General features: G+C 33.9%; 3 protein-coding genes and 1 long non-coding RNA gene across 7 annotated transcripts; 1 reads left to right on the forward strand and 3 right to left on the reverse strand.

Annotated features, from left to right (window-relative positions):
- Window positions 1-2896: 2896 nt before the first annotated feature.
- On the reverse strand, window positions 2897-5331 carry LOC105110077 (protein TRANSPARENT TESTA GLABRA 1-like). 3 transcript variants are annotated; one of them, XM_011004990.1, is made up of 2 exons: window positions 4040-5331; window positions 2897-2914 (listed from the first exon to the last, which is right to left on the reverse strand). In XM_011004990.1, the coding sequence occupies exon 1, from the start codon at window positions 5061-5063 to the stop codon at window positions 4041-4043; it is 1023 nt and encodes a 340-aa protein (XP_011003292.1). In that variant the 5' UTR covers window positions 5064-5331; the 3' UTR covers window positions 2897-2914; window position 4040. The 3 variants fall into 3 exon arrangements, with proteins under 3 accessions (XP_011003292.1, XP_011003290.1, XP_011003289.1); XM_011004988.1 differs by lacking the exon at window positions 2897-2914 and adding an exon at window positions 3183-3459; XM_011004987.1 differs by lacking the exon at window positions 2897-2914 and adding an exon at window positions 3495-3682.
- A 3205-nt stretch (window positions 5332-8536) lies between these two features.
- On the reverse strand, window positions 8537-10386 carry LOC105110078 (uncharacterized). 2 transcript variants are annotated; one of them, XR_839400.1, is made up of 3 exons: window positions 9949-10386; window positions 9678-9851; window positions 8537-9374 (listed from the first exon to the last, which is right to left on the reverse strand). It is a non-coding gene; the product is annotated as an uncharacterized LOC105110078 (long non-coding RNA). The 2 variants fall into 2 exon arrangements; XR_839401.1 differs by having other exon boundaries at window positions 8537-9381.
- A 2362-nt stretch (window positions 10387-12748) lies between these two features.
- On the forward strand, window positions 12749-14124 carry LOC105110079 (RING-H2 zinc finger protein). Its single transcript, XM_011004991.1, has one exon. It carries the CDS (start codon window positions 13004-13006, stop codon window positions 13877-13879), a length of 876 nt encoding a protein of 291 aa, XP_011003293.1. The 5' UTR covers window positions 12749-13003; the 3' UTR covers window positions 13880-14124.
- Window positions 14125-17257: 3133 nt separating this feature from the next.
- LOC105110080 (protein YLS9-like) lies at window positions 17258-18365 on the reverse strand. The gene has a single exon (XM_011004992.1). The coding sequence runs from the start codon at window positions 18201-18203 to the stop codon at window positions 17571-17573; it is 633 nt and encodes a 210-aa protein (XP_011003294.1). The 5' UTR covers window positions 18204-18365; the 3' UTR covers window positions 17258-17570.
- Window positions 18366-20357: the final 1992 nt, after the last annotated feature.

Genomic DNA, 20357 nt, shown 5'->3' on the forward strand with positions numbered 1-20357 from the left:
TATATATATATATAGTATTTTCAATTTAATATATAAATAATTTGTTTGTATCTAGATTGTTTTTAAATATTTATAATAAATAGATTGTCGAGAATTCTAATTTTTGTATTTGATTTAAATTATTTTAACGGTCTACCCCTTTCCTTGATTTAATTGATTATACATTATCACTAGTTATATTGATTTTTTAATTGTTGTTTCTAGCTTTTTAAAATATGATATAATTGGAAAAGGAACAGCGTACCTCATATACTAAGATTTTATAAGCCTTTAATTATATCATTATATTGCATCGTATCGAGTTCATATCTTGCACCCATGTTCGTGCTTCGTTGGTGACTGTGCTCCCATCTGCTGAAACACGTGAAAATCCAAGATTTTCAAGGAATAATCTACGTGGAATCCAACTCCATGGCAAATAATTTTACACCGTTAATGTCCAAAAACTCCACCCCCAAGTTCAAGCAGCCTCTAATTAAGGAATTTGCACCTTTAATCTTTTTTTTTTTTTATTGAATTGCCCTTTCACGGTTCATAGGCCTCGTTTGGACTCGGAGCTTATCCTCTCTTTCTTTTCTTTATATATATATATATATATATATAAAAGGATGGCTTTGAAGAATGCATCAAGTCTTTCTTTACTTGAATATGATTGAAGCATTAATTGACTTAAACACGGAATCACTCCACCATCTTGGTTGCCTTCTAATGTTGCTCGGAAGCGACAACTCAATTAATTATTAAGAATAGATGTATAATTTTTAAAAAAAATTAATAATAATAATATTCTAAATCAACTTATATGTATTTTGATTAATTATATAAATTTTAAATAATCAACTAGTATTCTAGGAAAAACAAACTCAAAGCACTGATAAATTAAAATACATGTCTCAACGTTAAATTCAACCACCTAATTAATTGTGGTTAAGTTAAAGCCAAGCATGTGATAAAGATTTAGTGCATCATGATGGAGGCAAGCACATGACCTCATCTCCATGACACAAGCCTTGGTAAGTCCGTAGAGAGCAAAAAAGAAAGAAAGAAAGACCAAAGCGCCACCAGCTGGCTATTGTTTGAAAAATATATTAATAGAACCCTGCCTAAGGTCCCCTCCCCTCCCCTCCCCCCCATATATATCTGCCTTGAAAATGTGGTGGTGGCCTGCTCCATGTGACTTCTCTTCATTTCTCATAGCCATGCCGCCTACTTAACAATCACTGCCTATCTTATGGTTATCATAGTTAATTTATATCACTAATGTCACTTTCTTTCCTTCCCTCCATTTAACTTTATCATCCATTGTTCCAATTTATTCAATTAAGGTTCCAACGGTAATTACGGTTGTACTCGCGTTCCCGAACTAAAATATTTAATAATATTTTTTATTTAGAAATATAACCGCAACCGCAACCTCATCCTCATCGATGCTCGATCCCAAACAAATAATAATAATAATAATAATACATTAGATCATAATATGAAACTCTATATCAAGCATCCGGTCATTTTCCACACCAATTCAAGAAAGCTGATTAATTTAATTGCCAGGACGTGTCCTCTACTCATGTATTGTCACCCTCATCCAACTTGAAGTCAATCAATCTCTACCATATAGTTTTGCCAGGACATGGCATATGGAAGCAAAACTTGGTGACCAAAAAGCATTCACGGAACTTGGATGTCTTCATCAGAATCGGCATCTTCAAATATATCCAACTAGCTACATAAATGGTTCACGCTACTTGCACGTCGTGTTAATTTTTTCCAATAAAAAAAAAATGTTAATACTAATGTGTTATTAATGTTTTGAAAGGAGTTTGAAAAATCTAAGATTTTGGTAATTGAAAAAAAATACATGCGTTGTAGAACAATGACCCGAAAAAGTAAATAAAAATAAAAAACCATGAATCATGCATCTTATATTTACTCTCACATAATTAATTTAATTTAATTAAAAAATATTTTTTTAAAAAAAAAGCTAGATTCAATAAAAATAAGGAAAAAAATCCAATTGTAACTTACAAAACCACAGGAAAAATTACTTACAAAACGAATAGATAAAAACTAATATAATGTTAGTGGATGAAACCCCAATAAAAAAAATCAAGCAAGCTCAAATGAATTTTGTAAACTGAAATTAATTTTTTAAATTTATAATTCATTAAATTATAAATTTAAATTAAACTAAGAAGCTCAACATGTTAAATTAAATATCAATATAAAACATGTAAGATCATTAAGTTTAATTTAATTAAAAATAAAAAAATTTAATTTAATAAATATATATTAAAAAAAAACCCCCGAGGTAAGATGATTATTAAGTATTGCAGGGAATTACTTAGACCGCCACTGCAAAGATATAATTGATTATTGCCAAAGAGAATGGGCCTTCTTTCTTTTATCAATCCTCCAATAGTCCAATTGGTTGGGCAAGATGTTGTCGATAGGTTTTTCTGCTTAGAAAAGGGTTTTTCTATTGCAGATGAACTCTTCTGTGGCTTTACCATCTGGACTTGGGCTTGTTGCTTGGGACTTCACAAGGCAAGACTTGCAGCATATAATGGCGTGCTGCATTGCAGGATTTAATCCCCCTCCATGGTCATTTGAGCACTGGAAGTCTCCTCCACTCCTGTATGCTATCCAGCATTTTTCTCACCATTTAAAAGGAACCCATCAGGCAATAAATCCAGTCAACTGGAATTGCATGACCACACAAAGCCCTTTTCTACTGGAAAAGGTTCCCCCGACTACGCTTGAAATAACCATTTTCAATCTCCAGTTACACACTCGAATAAAAAATGGATCACAACTGGCAGCAGAAACTACAACGCTAGGAGATCCAGGCATCGACTTCAAATTCTGTTGTAGATTCATCCTCGTAAAGAAACTGAAGTGCATCAATGAATGATCACTGCCGTGGAAGTTTTCCATAAATCAGACTTTCACTGAGCCTCAGTATTGAAATCAAAATTATGGCTTTTGAATATTCCAAACGTGGTATGCTATGCTCTTTCAAGTGGGAACAGAAGATCCTTAACATCTAGGGAGGAAAGTTAGCAGGGCAGCCAAAGGTAACCTTTACAGTGATAAAACATTTCACCCCTACTTTCTATGATAACAGTTGCCGAATTTTACATGAGATGTAAAAGTTTTGAGTGAATGGTGAAGTACGAACGAAGTGCTAAAAACCAGGGCCTATGTAATTGTTATAAACCACAAAACCCAGAACACAACAATAAGCTTTGCATCAGCATAGCAAGGAAGATAGGTCCACGAACCTGACCTGATTGAAGAAGGGAATCATTGATGTTCAAAACTCTCCATAATGAACCACAAAGAAATTAAAATCTGCTTGAATTTATACGCTACAAAAATAAATGGGAATCTGATTTGACACAAATATGAGAAGGCCATTCAGGAGCCACCGCTGCTCATCCTTCATCACTAGCAATCAATCTGTCCCCAAAACTAAAAGAAGAACCAGACTCGAAAGGGTGACTTTTGTTGAAGGAGGTGCATGCATTATGGCCATAAATATTACCCGACCAGATACTGGATCGTGACCAAGCCATTCAACAACAATGTCAAGGGAAAATTGCAGGTGAGGCTATAGAGCAAAGAGAACATGGACAACCGAGCAAACATTTGAGAATGAAAGTCCTAGAGCTGTGCAAAATGCCTAAAACCCAAAACAGACTGAAAACTAAGAACCTGAAAGTAGCCTCGAATCTGAGAGAAGCTAGGGGGGGCAAGTACCGAAAGATGCAAAATTTGCACATCCAACTCCGAACAGCATGGATTGCAGTAATAATATTGCACAAGGTAAATTACAATTATACCAAACTGTGAAATAGCATACATGAACTAAAATGGTAGACAGGCATAAAAGAGGGTACTTTGTAGTTTTGTAAGGAGCAATTCAATTGTTAACTAGAAACACGCTCAAGTGTCCATAACACTACAATTTAACATTGAAGTCAATACAAGAAAATTAGCATCAAAGATAAAATAAAAACAAACATTGATATTGATTCACCTCAAACTTTTAAAAGCTGCATTTTATTTGAAAACGCGATAGCAATCCAATCAGGCAGTGCAGCAGACCATTGAAGCTGGTTAATTTCAGAAGCAGCAGAGCACATGGACATTGGATCAATCCCATTAGGTCCAGCCATAGTTGGCAACTCCCAAATAAGAGCCTGTGAATCATCACCAGCAGAACAAATATGGCAACAACTCTGCGGAGCCCAAGCAATAGCATTCACACTCGAACGATGCCTCTCCAACTCCGCAACAGGTATTGTTGGGGACCTAATATCCAAGATCACAACTTTATTGCTATCCATCAAAGTGGTGGCCATATACCTCAAATCCTGTTTGTTCCAAGCCAATCTCAACAAGGGTGTATCAGGTCTAGGACTCTCATATATAATAGTAGAATGTTCCTTGTCTCTTAAATCAAAAATCCTAACTGACCCATCAGCTGAAACTGAAGCAAAAACCCTTGCTTCACCCCAAGCAATATCATAAACTTCCTTATCATGAGCTATAAGTTGTGTTTCAACAGCACCCTTTTCAATATCCCAAATCGTACAAGTTGTATCAATACTACAAGTACCAATTCTTTTAGGTTCAATGTCATTCCAATCAAAAGAAGTTAAAGGAGCACAAAACTCACCTGTCTTACTATTGTTAAGCACAAAAACAGGCTCAATAGAAGCAGACTCTCTAACTTCCCATAAGCGAAGATAGTCACCAGAAGAGGCTAAAAGGTCATTGGACTTGTGAAGAGAGGAAGGGCTGAACATGAGCTTGGTGGGTGGATAAGGGTGTTCAAGGGAGAGATTTTGATGGGTTTTGACGGAGCGGGTTTCAGGGTCAAAAGAGACAATGTCTATGCGGTTGTTGTAGTCTTCAGTGAAGCTGCCCAAGGCAATGCGTTGGTACTGGTTTGTGCGAGATGGGGTCGAAGAGATTGCCATGGCATAGATAGGGTATGGAGATTCATAGGTTATGGTGTTTTCTGATCTTAGGTGGGATTCTTGGGCTGAGTTCTCCATCGTTCATGCAATAGATTGGATCTCTGTGTTTTCTTGGGGTGTTTTGGCGTTGCGGTCAACAGGGTATTGGGTTTCTCTTGGTTGTGAAGATGGGATTTGTGAATTTTCAAGGAGCAATGGGGGAGAAGGTGAAAATTCAACAGTTCAGACTCCTTCAACTGAACCGAATTGCGGAGCAAGCTACGTGGGAGAGGGTTGGATCACGCGGCTTTCTACCTAACTCGTTAGCTAGTTAGTTAGATAATCTGGTTGCTGCCTGCTGCCAAACTTTCTGCCACATAGCATCCCCACCCTTACTCTCTAAATTTTAGCTAAAATAACTTTTATTATTTTTGAAATATTATGAATATTTTAAAATAGAAAATATTATCATACTTATATTTTTAAAAAAATTAAAGATCATGAATATTTTATTATTATTTTTTAAATCAATTAATAATTATTATTCTTAAAATTCAAGTACTATATTCTAATATTCTTAATGACTATATTTTAATAATTATATTTTCAACAATTATGCTCTTAACAACGGCTATATATTTTTACTTGCAAAAAACCACAAACTTTTATTTTCATTCATCATTTTTCTCACTTTCTCCACCCCAACTATATATTTTTATAGATATTTTTTGTTCATCCAATCTTTAAGGCTTTTAAGAACTTCTAACTCGGGATGTTTTTTCATGATCTAGAATTATTTGAAGCAACAAACAACGAGCTAGCGAGAGATGATTATCACGACAACACGGTCCTTCCAATCCTCGCCAGAGACTTGAAGGTCATATAATGCTTGAACATCACAACATTTTTTTTTTTATGGATTAAACATATGCGGTAAAAGCATATGATCCATACTTTGTTCAAAGAAGGGATGCTTGTGAATTCCTCAAATTATCGTCCTTCCAAAAGATGGTAGCAACAATGAGAATCCTTGAGCATTTTGTGAAGGCAGTTGCTGCAATATTTGAAGCAGGCAGGAGTACGTGAGGTCACTGAACAGTAATGATAGGTAGATGCTGGGCAGCATTGATTGCATGCATTGGAAATGGAAAAATGTACAGCATGGTGGTATGTACTCAAGTCATGTCCATGATCCAACAGTTATTCTATAAGTCGTGGCTTCATATGATCTTAAGATATGGCATGCTTCCTTTGGATCTGATCCCACCTTATCTTTTCTGAACTAGCAAAAAGATGCATTCTATGTGTTAACTATTCATCAAATAGACATAACTACATGAAAGGATATTATATTGCTCATGGTATAGATCCAACATGCTAAACTTTTGTAAAAACAATTCCATCACCACAAGGAAATAGACAAAAGTTCTTTGCAGCTGCTCATGATTTGGCATGATTCGTGGATAGGCAGGCATATGTAATACTTTCTCTCCTATATAGTACAGTGATTCATCCACTATGACAAAGCACAGCCCAGCATCGCAGTTGTGCCTCACTTTTCCTATGTTCTATGCAAAAGTTCGAGACCAATGCCTTTTTTGTCTCCAGAAAAATAAATTTTTGAAAATTATTTTCCCTAGTGATGTTTGGTCAACATAAAAAAAATAAAAACAAAAAACTTTATAACAAAAAAGTGTTTTCCTTTCCTTATTCTAAGAAAAACACTTTCTTTTCTTTTTATTAACAAAACATACACAAATCCCAAATTATTCTCTAGTCTCTCACTTCTTTTCTCTAATCCCATCAATGGACCTCTTCAATGTGCTAACACCGACTACTCTTTCTTTATTAACCCCTACCTACTACTTATCTTCTTGATGACCTTCTTTGTTTTCTAAGCTCTGATGAAAACAATCCTTCTTTGGTTGATGGCACCAAGTTGAAAGATTCGAATTTGGGTGTGAATTTTTAAGAAGAATTTGGGTGTGAATTTTTAAGAATAGGTGCTGAATTGGGTGTCAAAAGTGAAGGAAAAGTTCGGTGGAGTAAATTCTTCAAACTTGTCGAGTGCTGTAGGGCAGCTTTTTCTTCTCTTGGATTCTCTGATTGTTCCTTGCTTTTCTTTCTTGAGTTCCTAGCTTGAAGAGAAGTAGCTGCTTGTAATGGTGGGTCTTGGCTGGAATCTTGATTTTTGGAAGGTTTTTCAATGTTGTTTTTTTTTGCCATTATTCTGGGTCATGACTCACGAAAAGAGAAGACATAAAGATAAATAAAAATATTTTATTTAAAAAAAATTATAAAATTTAATTTTTAATTAATTACCTATACCCATAAAAAAAAAGAAGAAGAAGCAATCTTTATCCAAAAAATCTATCAAAATATTTTTATATTTATTAATCTTTTAAAAAAATCTTCATACCAAAAAACTCAAATATCTAACTCTTACTTGGTTAAAAAATCTTAAAACCATAAACTAATTTAGCTTTCTTCATATGGAAAAAAACATATTTTAAATTTTTAAAATTAAAAAAAAATTAATAGGTTTTATTTATAAAAAATTTCACAAGGTTATATCTCTATAATATTATATGACATATAGTTATATTTTATAAAATAAGCTATATATAAATATAAGATATAATAAAAAAATTTATCATTACACTTTTTAGATTTTATTTTTTTATTGTAAGTGATTAAATATTTATATTTAATATTTTTTATATATTAGATAAATTAAAAAAATAATTCATTAATAAATTATTTTCCAGTTTATTTTTCATAATATAAACAAACACTACCGAACACTGAAAAATATCTGCTTTATTTTTTATTATACTATCAAATATTTAAAAATACTTTCTCAAAATTCACTTTCCATAAAATTCACTTTTTTTAAAAAAAAACTTCTCCTCTGCAGACAAACAGGGCAAGCTGCTCACAAAAAAAAAAACAAAAGGAATTGTTTATATAGAAATCACAGGATGCAAAAAATTTAGTTAACCTTCATGGATTACACAAACAAGGAAACAAGCCAATGTAACTTATGAAGGGGCGACATTCACATTCTTCAGAGCAATCACCAAAAACAAGAGAAATTGGGACATATCGCCTCGTATATATTAAGATCTCACACAAAATTAAGACTGGACATCAATGTCCCATTAAAGCATTCAAAAGCCAATCATCAAATTTCAAAGATTCAAAAAATGCTAACCACATTTCTACGTTGGAAATTTTTGTGTCTGGGTAAGCACCAGATGAAAAAAATTTATAATTCGTCGCCTCACAGCATAGGCTTAGGAAAACTATCTTTCCAGTTTTACTAAATCAGCTGTGCTTTTAGTAAAATCACCGCTTGAGAACAGATAGCTTGAGAAACCAATGAACATTATGGGAAACAGGGCTGTCCTCTAAAGATTTACATTAGAAGAAACGCACACTCTAAGAGGAACACCCACACCCTAGTATTTGCTCAAACTTTGTAATTCAGACTTAAACTCAGACTTGCATATATTTCCTTGTATAGAACAACAGCATGGTTCACACATCAGAGCAAGAATTGCACGTTTCTCTTTGTAATTCAATTCAAGATCATAATAATTGATTATTGTGGGATGGTATCGAAAACTTCAATCCCCGGTTTTTTCACAGCATTATAGAAATGAACCCAAAGTAAATATGTTCTTCTACCCATTTCCCCCCATAACCAAATCTAGCTCCAAAAAACCCTTTTTGTCTGCTCATATACAACAACCTTGAACACAATCAAGTTTTGAGAGAAAGAATTGAACTTCGACACCTTGGACTTTAGAAGAGGCTGGAGAGTCTCTCTCTCAAAATCAATTCACACCATCTTTTCTTCAAAAAAACATAGAGAGAGATGGATCTGTGCCAACCATCTAGATCTATTTGTCGCTCCTTCTGAGCCAACAAAGAACAAAGTATGGAAGAGGAGAAATGAGGAGGGGGGCTCAAATCAAGAAAGAAACCCTGGTATGATACTGTCAACCCTTTTAGAGCATCTGGAACCATGCTCTCTACATTTTACCCAAGTTTTAGCTAAAAAAGAGCTAAAAAGCTATTTTAGCTAGCTAGCTAAAAAATGATATCACATTCATGCTCTTCAAAATAGAGTCATGAATATTTTTTATTATTTTTTGAAATGATTAGTGATTATTATTTACATAAAATCTTCTTTAAAAACATGTTCAGAATGAGCACCATCCAAACAACGAAATAAATTGCCATTCCTTAAACTCTTTTTGTTGGCTCTTCAATCCATCTCCTGTGTTCATGATAAGAAAATTGCTGGTTGCAACATTTACAAGAATGTCAAGCCTACCAAAATGTTCGACAGTAGATTCAAACACCCAAATTGCATCTCCTCTTTTGCAAACATCTCCCTCGAATCTTATTGCTTGCAACATACATGACAAAAAGATATTTTCACTTGCACACTCACAAACTCGGAAACTAAGTTTATCACATATCCAACTAAATAAAACATTGATTGGTTAGCATTGATGAATGAATTACCGGGGAACAAAAAATATAGCAGTACAAAAGAATCACTAGGGACAGGCGATTACCCAACACCTTCACAAGTTTTTCGAAATAACGAGCACAAACATGATTTTTCATATGACTTCAAAAAACAATATTACCAAACACATTTATCTTGAGTAGAGAAAAGAATACATGCAATCCCATTACCTTATGAATTGAAGAAGCAAGGTTTGAAGGATTTGAAAGTGATTCTTCAAATAATCAAGATCGTTAAGCATCTCTTTCAATTCCACCTCCATTGCTGCTGCTAATCGCTTTCTCTCTCTCTCTCCCTCTCTCTCTCTCTCTCTAAATCTAGAATGCGTGATTCAGCATCAAGATCTACAAATGCAAAAACAGAAATATTAAAGGAAATCTTTCAAAGTTTAAAAGCCAAAAACACAATTGAAGAGTCCAAAGAAAAAAAAATCAAAATCACATGCAAATCACCCAACCCGAATAGCTCCAACTCATCCCACACAACACCATAACATTTCAGCCACCACCATAGACTGAGCAGCAACCGAAACAGAAACTAGAAGCACAACCCCTTCCTCCGCTCTTTCCTTTCCCGCGATCACCTTCTTTCTCGCTACCAACCGAGGAGTGCTACAATACTCGCTACATATAGAGAGTACTGTTCATAGTGTTAGAATAGGTAGCCAAATAGAGAGTAACAATGCGATTCTTTTTTTCACTCATACTAGCTAGTAGCTATTATAGCTAAGGATTAAGTTTGGGTAGCATGAGCGTGGATGCTCTTACCCGCCTTCACTCTCGTCTAGAGCTGTAAATTGGAGAGTGCTACAGTACTCGCTATACTGCGAGTTCTGTTCACAAATCTAAAATGGCGAGCTATTTGGTGCTCTGCAAAAATTTCTACCTGCTGGCTATCATAGCTGAGGAGTCCTTGGATGCTCTTACTAGCTATTTGGTCGGCGTGTTACCGCGGGATGCGTATACAGGTTTTTTTCAACTTGTTGTCTTATATAAAAAATTATAAATTAAAAATTTTATACAGTTTTTCAATTAAATAATTTAAGAATTATTTATATACATAATTAATAATTAATAATTACTAAAAAATTAAAAAAAAACGTATAATTAAATACATACTATGGTATAGAACATTTAGCTATTTTTTTTATTGTATATATTTATTGAAATTATTTTTTTATTCAATAAAAAATAATAAAAATAGATATAAATATTAAATTAATTGAATAAAATAAAACGAAAACAAAATATTTAAGCAAAGCTATATATATTATAAATATTATATAAGGAGTATTTTTAAAAAATAAATTTTATTTGTATAAAATATAAAAAATAAATAAATTAGAATACTATATTTAAAAAATAAATACATACATAATTAAAAAAAATCTCTATTAAAAAAATCTAAATAAGCAAAATAAAAACTTGCAGGAAAGGGATATTAATTGAAATATAAAAAATAAACTATGGTTCAAATAATAAAAATGAAATAACTTGATAAAAAAATAAAAAAAACCTATAAAATTATTTTTAAAAAATATTAAATGATGAAATTAAAAAATAAAATAAGTCAAAAACAAAAATGATAATTCACGTTAACTTTTTAAACTTGTAATCTGAGCTATTAGACCACAAATATTATATATAAAAAACTGTAAATATTAATCTTTAATAAATTAAATATTGAAGAATAAAAATAAAAAAATCAATAATACAATAGGATTTAAAATAAATAATTAAAATTTAAATTATCAAAATCAAAATTAAAATAAAAAATAAATTAAGAGTATTTGTTGGCACGGTGAATTTTACGTTTGTGGTGAACCGTAATTAATAATTATTTGATTTCAAATAAATTGAGTTTAGTGAATCAGATCCCACATAAATAAATTTAAGTGAAAAATGTAGTTAATTGCCTGATAGTATATGCATGCATTTTGAGAATCTTTAGATTATGTTTGGTATTGCAGTTGTTGTTGTAATTATAGTTTGAAAAAAATTATTTTATAAAAAATATTTTTATTTAAGACTGGTTTGAAAAAAATATATATTTGGTTAAAAATGTAGTTGAAATTAAGGTTAAAGAAACAATAGTTTAATGTGTTTGGTTAAGAATGCTTTTGAAAATGAGGTTTTAAAATAATTTTTAAAAAATATATTAATATTGATGGTTTTAAATTTAAATATTGTACTTTATATAAAATATTTTTTTATTATTCTATTAAACTATTTATAATTTCATTATGCATAAAATTCATCCGATAAGAACTATAGTTTTTATAATTTTTTGAATGTGTAATAAAATTAAATAAAATATTATTGGGTATAAAATTGATATTATAGTACGAGTAAATTTAATTCATTTTATACTAGTTTTTTTAAAAAATATTATTCACATTACAATTTAAAAAAAAACGGTTAAAAAAATCAAAACATTGAAAAAATATTCACGTAATAATAGATGTAAATTAGATTGTTTATTGTTTTTCAAATAAATAGAATATTAATTTATATTATTTATACTACTTTCACTCTTAAACAAACAATATAATTAGCATGAATACTGCATGTCAGATATAAAAACACGTAGGATCCATTCATAATAAACTATATATTTTTCTTTACCAAACATATTTTTAACAAAAATACAGTCGTAACCCCGTTACCAGACATAATGACTTGCTGTGTATCTTCTTTATGCGCGCATGTGACAGTACTGCCCCCCACCCCCACCCCCCCCTACTTATGTTCTCACCCTAAGTGAGCAAGTTCTAATATCTGTTTAGGGTTCCCATGAAAATCTGCCCTCCTCGTTTTCCACCGTCTGTAAAGAAAGGTATAAAATAAAGAAACTAGATCTGATCATTAGAGACAATAATAAAAAGAAGAAGTTGTAATTGGTGTGGTTATTTATAAAAATTAATGTTAATAAAATGCAAATTAATATAATTAAAAATGAAAAAATAATTACATGTTCTTTTTAGTAATATCATTACCTAAATTAATTTAATCACAATTTTATTCAAATATCTTATATATGATTTTTGCTGCTTATAAGCTTTAATTATAATTTTATTAAATAAATATTTAAATCCAATTAATTATAACTAACTGTATTTGTTTTTAAATTTACTTTTTAAGCCAAGCTACTGCGATACCAAAGTGAAGAAATTTAAAGTAAATTTTTAAAAATAAAAAAAATATTTTAAAAAATAATTTATGATGATATGTACGAAGTGGCGGACCCGTTGACACCGGAGGGCATCATCAACCAAGAAGCCAACGAAGGGATATTATCTGATCCGAAACTCAAAGCAGCCCTCTGCTCAAATCCAATCCTCTGCTTCTCGCCGTTTCTTACACACGAACTCCTCTTTCCTTCTCCCTTCTCGCAGGGGACCTAATCTCAAAAACCCAATCTCTTACAAAAACTAAACGCTGCTAATTACCTTGCGCACCACAACACAACACAACACAACACAAGCATCATAATTGTCATGTCACCACCCCCTCCACCTCCACCACCGCACCAAATACACATAACCCCCAAACCCACCACTACCTTCCCTGACCTCTTCCTCACAGCACTCTCCATTCTCTTCCTCTTCTCCTCCTCCTCCTCCTCCACCACCACCTTAACCTCCTTCCCCAAACCCCACTTCCCCAAACTCCCTTTTCTCTCCTTCCCATCAAGCCCTCGTAGATTCCTGAAAATTCCCTCCATGTCTGTCTCTAGAAAGACGAAAAACAGCCACCATTTCTCTACCCCACAATCTCTCTCTGATTGGCTCAAACCTCGCCTACCATCGGACTCCTTTGCCTCATGGGGTATCAAACCAGGCACCAAAAATATCCACAATCTCTGGCTCGAAATCTCTCAAGGTGAGACCTTTTTAGCTGACTCTACTCCTCCAATTCGCACAGTTAATGTAGTTACTGTTAAAATCATCAACAAGAATCAAACTTTGATTGAATCCCATCAAGAATTATCCGATGGCAGTTTTAGAAATAGGTGTAGACCTTTATCAGAGAAAATGAAGCCTAACGAGTCTTTTAAAGATGCAATCTTTCGTGCTATAAATGAAGAACTCGGTTCAATCTTGAAGGATGGTAATGAAGTTAGTATTAATATTGTGAATGGTTCTTACAAAGAGAAAGTTGAGGAGAGAAATTCAATGTCCTATCCGGGCTTGCCGGCACGGTATGTGTTGTATTCAGCGGATGTAGAAGTGAATGGATTGCCTGATGGAGAGTTTTGTACTGAAGAGGCTGAAGAGTATCCTGATTCGGAGGAGAAGAGGGTTGCTGAGAAAGCTGTGTCTGTTAAGAAGCATTTTTGGAAATGGGTTAGTTCTGATTCAGTTCATTCTTGATGGATTATCAGTTTTAGTTTTTGAATGGCAATTGAGGTCAACTTGTTATTTTTTGAACACGATCCGATAATGGTTCTTATTGTCGATCATGTTGTTTTGAGACAAATGAGATGATGAATAGCAATATTATACTAGTCTTAGTTTTTTATGAAGTATTGGTATTATTTAGTTTACGGGATTGATGTGAATATCAGATATTACAAGATTCATTTTGAATTTATGTGAATATTTTTTTTATTGGTTCATGTTGTTGAGATTGATAGTTTTAGCATCATTCTTCTTATCAATTTATAATTTCAGAACCTTATAGTAGTAATTGCTTTACAAGCTCTATGCTTTAGTTTCAATTCAGGTTTTGGCGGTCCTTTGGTTATGTACCCTTTGGTGATTATAGCCTTGCAACTATAGAATGAGTTGAGGCTCTTTGTTTTTGAGTGATGTTAGCAAGATTTAGGCTTGTAATTGAGTGATGGTGGCGGGGTTCTGGATGGAAATTTTGAGTGTCAAACTTTGGCTGTTGTAGTTGCAGGGCTAACCAATTAACACAGCAAGCTTTTAATAGCTAGGAATTGCCCCTTCCTGTGGTGAGAGCGTTCAGTCCATAAGAGTACTGTGGAGTTGGATGTGCATGCCCCAATGCAACAATTGCTGTATCGTTGACAAAAACCAGGCCAGCTTCCTGCATGGTGTTTCTCTCCTCAACACCTAAAACTGTGAGAATTTGCTTCTTCAAAGGGATTCCCCTATACCTTTTACAGCCGAACAAACATATGGAAAGGAATGATACATGTGTGAGTGTGACCACATGCTTGCTCATTTTATTTTTTATAGCTGAGCCTTTATAAAAGCTAAAATTTAGTCATTTCCAAGCACAACATTATGTAAAGAAAACACTTTCATTTGTTTTCAGGACATCTGAATAAATGGAGTATTGGTAGAAAACCTCTTTTTTGCTGTTTAGGTCCTGCCCCCCCCTCCCCCCCATTGGGGCACCAGCAGACATACCTGCATGTGCTGTTAACTTAGTTTTCAAGTCTGTTTGGAAGGAAAGCTTATGCCATAAAATTCAGTTTAATCGAATTTCAAGTGAGTTCAACTAGCAAAGTAGATGTGTTTGGAAAAAACAACACTTGAATATATCTATGAAAATTTGACCCCAAGATACTGTATCTGCGTCTCATGTCCTCTCTCTCCAGCACAATCCGTTCCATCTCTTTTATCTATCTCTCCACCTGGATATTGCTTCCATATTTCTTCCTCCCTCAATTTCTCATTTTGATTGTATGTTTATGCTATGGAGAACCCCAAAATGGTAGGACACTAACCATGGAATTTCTTTGCCAACCACCATGAAGTGTAATTTTTTGTTTTATTCAATTGGTTTTGGTGGAGATGATTTACCAGTTTGGTGGTGGTGGTGGTGGTGGTGCTGCTGCTGCTTGAGAATTAGGAACAAAATTGAAAGTTTGGCTATAGAGGGGTGTGGAGTTGGTATTTTAAGTTGCTTTTGATCCTGAGTTTTTAAATATGTTGATGGGTTGGAAGGATTTTCAAAGAATAAGGAATATGAATGTTTGTTTGGTGTCGTCCTAAAGTGCTTTAATTTGGAATAGATGCCATATTTTGAGCTGAAAGGCTTATCAACCGCATTTAACAGTAGTGCTTGCTTCATGTTTGCCTCCGTTCCCCTTAGCTGAGCTTGTGCTGCATTTAGGGTGTGTTCGGTACTGTGTTAGCTGTTGTGGTTGTGGTTTGAAAAAAATTATTTTATAAAAGATACTTTTAGTTGAGGTTGATTTGAAAAAATAGGTGTTTGGTTAAAACTGTGGTTGAAATTGAGGTTCAAGAAAAAATAGTTTAATATGTTTGGTTAAAAATGCTTTTAAAATTGAGGTTATAAAATAATTTTAAAAAATATATATTAATATTGATAATTTTTAATTTAATATTATGGATTTAACTATTGTTATTATATACATCCGACAAGAACTACAATTTTTATAATTTTTTAACGTATAATAAAATTAAATAAAATATTATCATTAATAAAATTCACTCTAAACTAATTTTTTTTAACAAAAACAATTAAAAAAATTAATAATCTATATATATATATATATATAAAGTATCCACGCAGTGAACAGTGTTCAGTGCAAGAGAATTGCACTATTCACTATTTTAAAGTGAAACAGTGCACCACTATGCATTGTTCATGTAATTGCATTGAACAGTGTAATTGCGTTTAGTGCAATTGCGTGAACAATGAAAAAAAACAAGTAATTATTGCTTTTTAAATTCTGCATTTTCAAAGTAGAAAAAATATAGGATCCAGTAAATAATATATTTTTATTTTTTCTAACTAAATAGCTGCAACTGCATTTTAAATAAAAACACAGTTGCAACTGCAGAGTCAAACGGCTCTTAACCTGGTTAAAGCAACTTCTCAAGGTTTAATGTTGAAAGTAGCTAGCTTTTGAGATCTTGAAAATGTTGATCACTTTTGAAAAATTGTGGCAATAGATGTTTCTTGTTTCTTTAAATTTTATATTTTCTAAGAAAAATAGCGGTGGAGCTATCTTTGTCTGTATCACATTTTTATTTCGCCACAACATCACTTATTATTAGTCACAAAATGGCATTGAGTGCTTGATAGTTGGCTTATATTTGGCTGTGATGTTTTGACCTGCCAATAAAAGGTACGAAATGGGGAAAAAAGAAAGAAAAAAGAATTGCATTATTAAAGTTGGTGGCACATGTATGTGCTTCCTTTAAACCCTTGTCCTTCCATGATGGAAGAATTTATATTAGTATATTCCTGTCTTTATATGCAAAAGTTTGGCCTCTGGTGTGAAACATATTTTAGCTTTGGTTTACAATTTTACCTTGGATAGTTGAATGATTTTTGTTTTACATTGACAAGGGGAGTGGGGAGAGGATAGCTGGGATAAGAAGGGAAAGAAATATCGGTTTCTTGAATTCAATCTTCACTCGTAGCATCAGATGTGTTTGATTAAATATAGTGTTTTCAAGCTCTTTTAGAGACACCAAATTCCATTTCCTGGAATTAGTATGTTCTTTAGTATATTCATTAGCATACAGATCCAATTCCACAACATAAGTATGGTTGAAATCCAGAGAAAAGAAAGTGAATTCGAGAAAAGATTCCAGAAATCTAATGGCCACAGGGACCCAGTAATTGTGGCTAGAATAATGTTATCTTGTGAGTATTAAAGCTGAGGGATTGACGTGGATATTTCGTTCTTAGCAAAAAGGTAGAGTGTAAATTTCCCGCCTTTTATCTCCTTTTCTCCTAAGATTCTCATCTCTATCATTCTCTCGCCGTTTCTTTGTGCTCAGAGGACATGCAAAGAAGCAAAGTTGAAACAAGAACCCCTCAAAACTCTCTTCAATCCATAAAAAACCACCTTAAAAGAATCTCTGGAATTCTGCTTTTTCACTCTCAACCGTCACATGCTAAGCGACATCGAAGTTGCAATGATGAAAGATAAAGTGCATAATCCACAAACTTTCAGTGACACTATCATCTTAACTTTAGTCTTATCATGTACTATAATTAATTTACACCACTTAGGAGGAGAAGCAAAAACATTTAGAACTCGAACTTAATTAACGTAGCAGGTAGTGCGAAGTAACTCACAAGCAGCTTAGTTTGTTGCCTGGCGGATCTTATTCAGACAGTGGTGGAACATGTAGCCCCTTGCCTTGAACTCAAAGGTCCTGTTGGGAGAGGAGGTCCAAGAGCCATAACAGCAAGGCAATTAACATTAATTCTGTATCGCCCAGAAACCCAAATCCCGACCTTCCACCTGATTCTTCCATTCACCTTTAGATTTAGAACTAGTTTTCCAGCAGTTCGATCACGCCCCACTTCGTAATTGAAGGATGGAGCCACAGGTAATCCAGTTCCTACCAAAGATGCTGTTAATAGATTGCTATCCTGATGTTCTTGGTAGAATGGGGGAACGAAGGTATCAACAGTTATCTGTTGACCCTTGTAGGCAGCATAAACTTGTAACTCGTCGTAGTAAATGCTGACCTTTTGATTTGGGTTCTTAGAAAGTAGGGTGAGTTGGATAGAGGAGTTGAGAAGGTTAGGACCAGAGAGGCTGAGTTGGTAGATATCAGCCTCTTTGAGAGTGAACTCAGGCTTGGCAGGTCGCAGGATAAGCCAGATCATCAGTATTAGTAAGAGAAGAGTGGTAAAGATTCCTGAGAAGGCAAAAAAAAGCTTTTTGTAGAGTTTGTCGAAGTTAAGTCCTTGCTTAGCACAGTGTTTTGGAGATTTTATTGAGACTTGAGACATTTGCAGTAGGGAGGCAAAGCAGAGAGAGGGAAGGAGAGAGGAGGAGAACAGCAAGTTTACAGGGCTAAGGAAGGGAGAAATGACGGGGTTAATAAAAGGAGCACTGGGAAACACACAGAGCAGCAATGATTTTGACTGGTGCTTATCCCGATTATGGGAGTTGCTAATAGATACTTCTAAGCTTCTTGAATTTACCTTTAACTCAATGGTTATAAATTCCATTGATATGTCAAGCATGCATCTCGACCGTTGGATCATTCAACTAATGCTCCCTGCTTTCTCTGAATGTAGCGGATCATATAATGTACAACGCACAGCCAAGACCAAATTGAAGTGGGACAAGGCTACCCTTTTTCAGAAAAAAAGCATTCTGACTTGTTTGGTTTTCATTACCTTGGAAGTCAATAGTGCTTTCCTATATGAAAATAGAAATTCAAAAGGTGCATGCTATTTCATATGTATTAGGGTAGGAAGTAGTTGCTTCTACGGAAATTATGCGTCCCCATAACATAATAAAGCTCATTTTGTCATTGTTACGTTTGATGGACCATTTTACCATGTCATTTGCACTTCCAAGCTCAACTCAAAGTTATAGCCTTACCAGAGCAGTATGAAAGTGGTCCTTTTTCAGGTACATAGGATATCAGGATTATTACAACTACTCCGATAATTCCCATCAGAAGAACTATTGTTTTCAGTTTCTGCTTTATTTTGGTTAAATACTCACAGAAAGAGGGACATTGAACATCTGATAGGGGTCCCAATATCTGGGATTGGGAACCTCTATCAAACAATGTTCATGCATTTTCTCAACAACCTTTACTTTTCAGGTTTTTATTGTATGCATGCTTTTACAAGGGAAGGATCGTATATCTAACATGGTGATTGACAAGATAGGATACGTTGGAAACACTTTAATGATAATTGTAAGCAAATTAAGGCTTTTAAAAGAGCAAGACTCGATAGTGTAGTGGTGGTGATAAGTATGTAATATATGCAAAGCAATACTACAATGGCCTAGTGGCTTCTCCATAGCTCTCTTTCCTTGCTCAGCTTGTGTTCTAGTAAAAGGCTAAGAGCCAACTAATTGTGTTGAAAATGAAGTTTTGATTAAGATATTATAAGTTGATGGTGATAATATTCTTGTTTAACTAACCACAAATTGACTAATTAAGAGTTTTCAAGTTGTGGGTATCTTTTGTTTTATTGACTGTGCACTGTAGAGAGTTCAAAGAAGAGAAAACATGGAGAATCTCTGAACAAGCTTTTAGGAAGCGGCTGCCATTGTTTATTACTTGAGAAAAGGGTTGATATAGTAAAGTATGTTGAGAAACTATATATAGTCAGTGTCATGATTGTTACAATCTCAGCCGTTTGACAATTCGTTGTCGTGTATCGCTGCCGTTGATGCATATGCCACGAATACCAATCATTTGAGTAGTGCACTGGTCAGGTAAGCCTTGCACGACGAAGCCATGGGACCCCCTAATCGGGATCTCCAAAGGAATATTTAGTGCTAGGAGCCATTAACCCTACTTGCAGTGCCCACAAGGCATTAGTGGTTTGAAATCAAGGGAAAGAGTTTTATCCTCTTAGGTTCACTTTTGAAAGGCTCTTATGTTTTGCGGTTTTCTTGTCTTCCATTCAAACAAGAAAGCTAGATGGCCCCAGGATCCTAGTGATCTCTCATCTGCTCTTCTTTTTCTGGCCAGAATCTGCTCTTTTCTCATTGTTTTAAAATATAGTGTTGAATTGTATGCTGAAAGTATTAAAAAAGAACTCACCAACTATCTAACTTACGGTTATATGTGCACGCGCGCATGTGTGTGTGATGGAGATATATGTATTATATATAATAGCAAGGGACATTAAAATATGATTTGATGTGTTCTTAATTAGTAATCATTTTCTTATTATCATATATTCACAGTTGTTATATTATAAAGCAAGTTAAGAACTTGTGTAGATAAGGATTGAAATCTCCGAGAGGCAGTAGTTGTGGGTGGAGAATGTTATGTTTCCACCAATCCTGCCTTGCGTTCTTTTCTAGGGTGGTGGTGGGCTAACAATATTTATAGGCAACAGTCAATCAGGAAAAGCTATATCAGATCCTGAAATCACAGCAGGCACATCCCATCCATGGCAGTGCCCCCC

The sequence above is a fragment of the Populus euphratica genome, unplaced genomic scaffold (genome assembly GCF_000495115.2).
Source record: "Populus euphratica unplaced genomic scaffold, PopEup_1.0 scaffold239.1, whole genome shotgun sequence".
Classification (NCBI taxonomy): Eukaryota; Viridiplantae; Streptophyta; class Magnoliopsida; order Malpighiales; family Salicaceae; genus Populus; species Populus euphratica.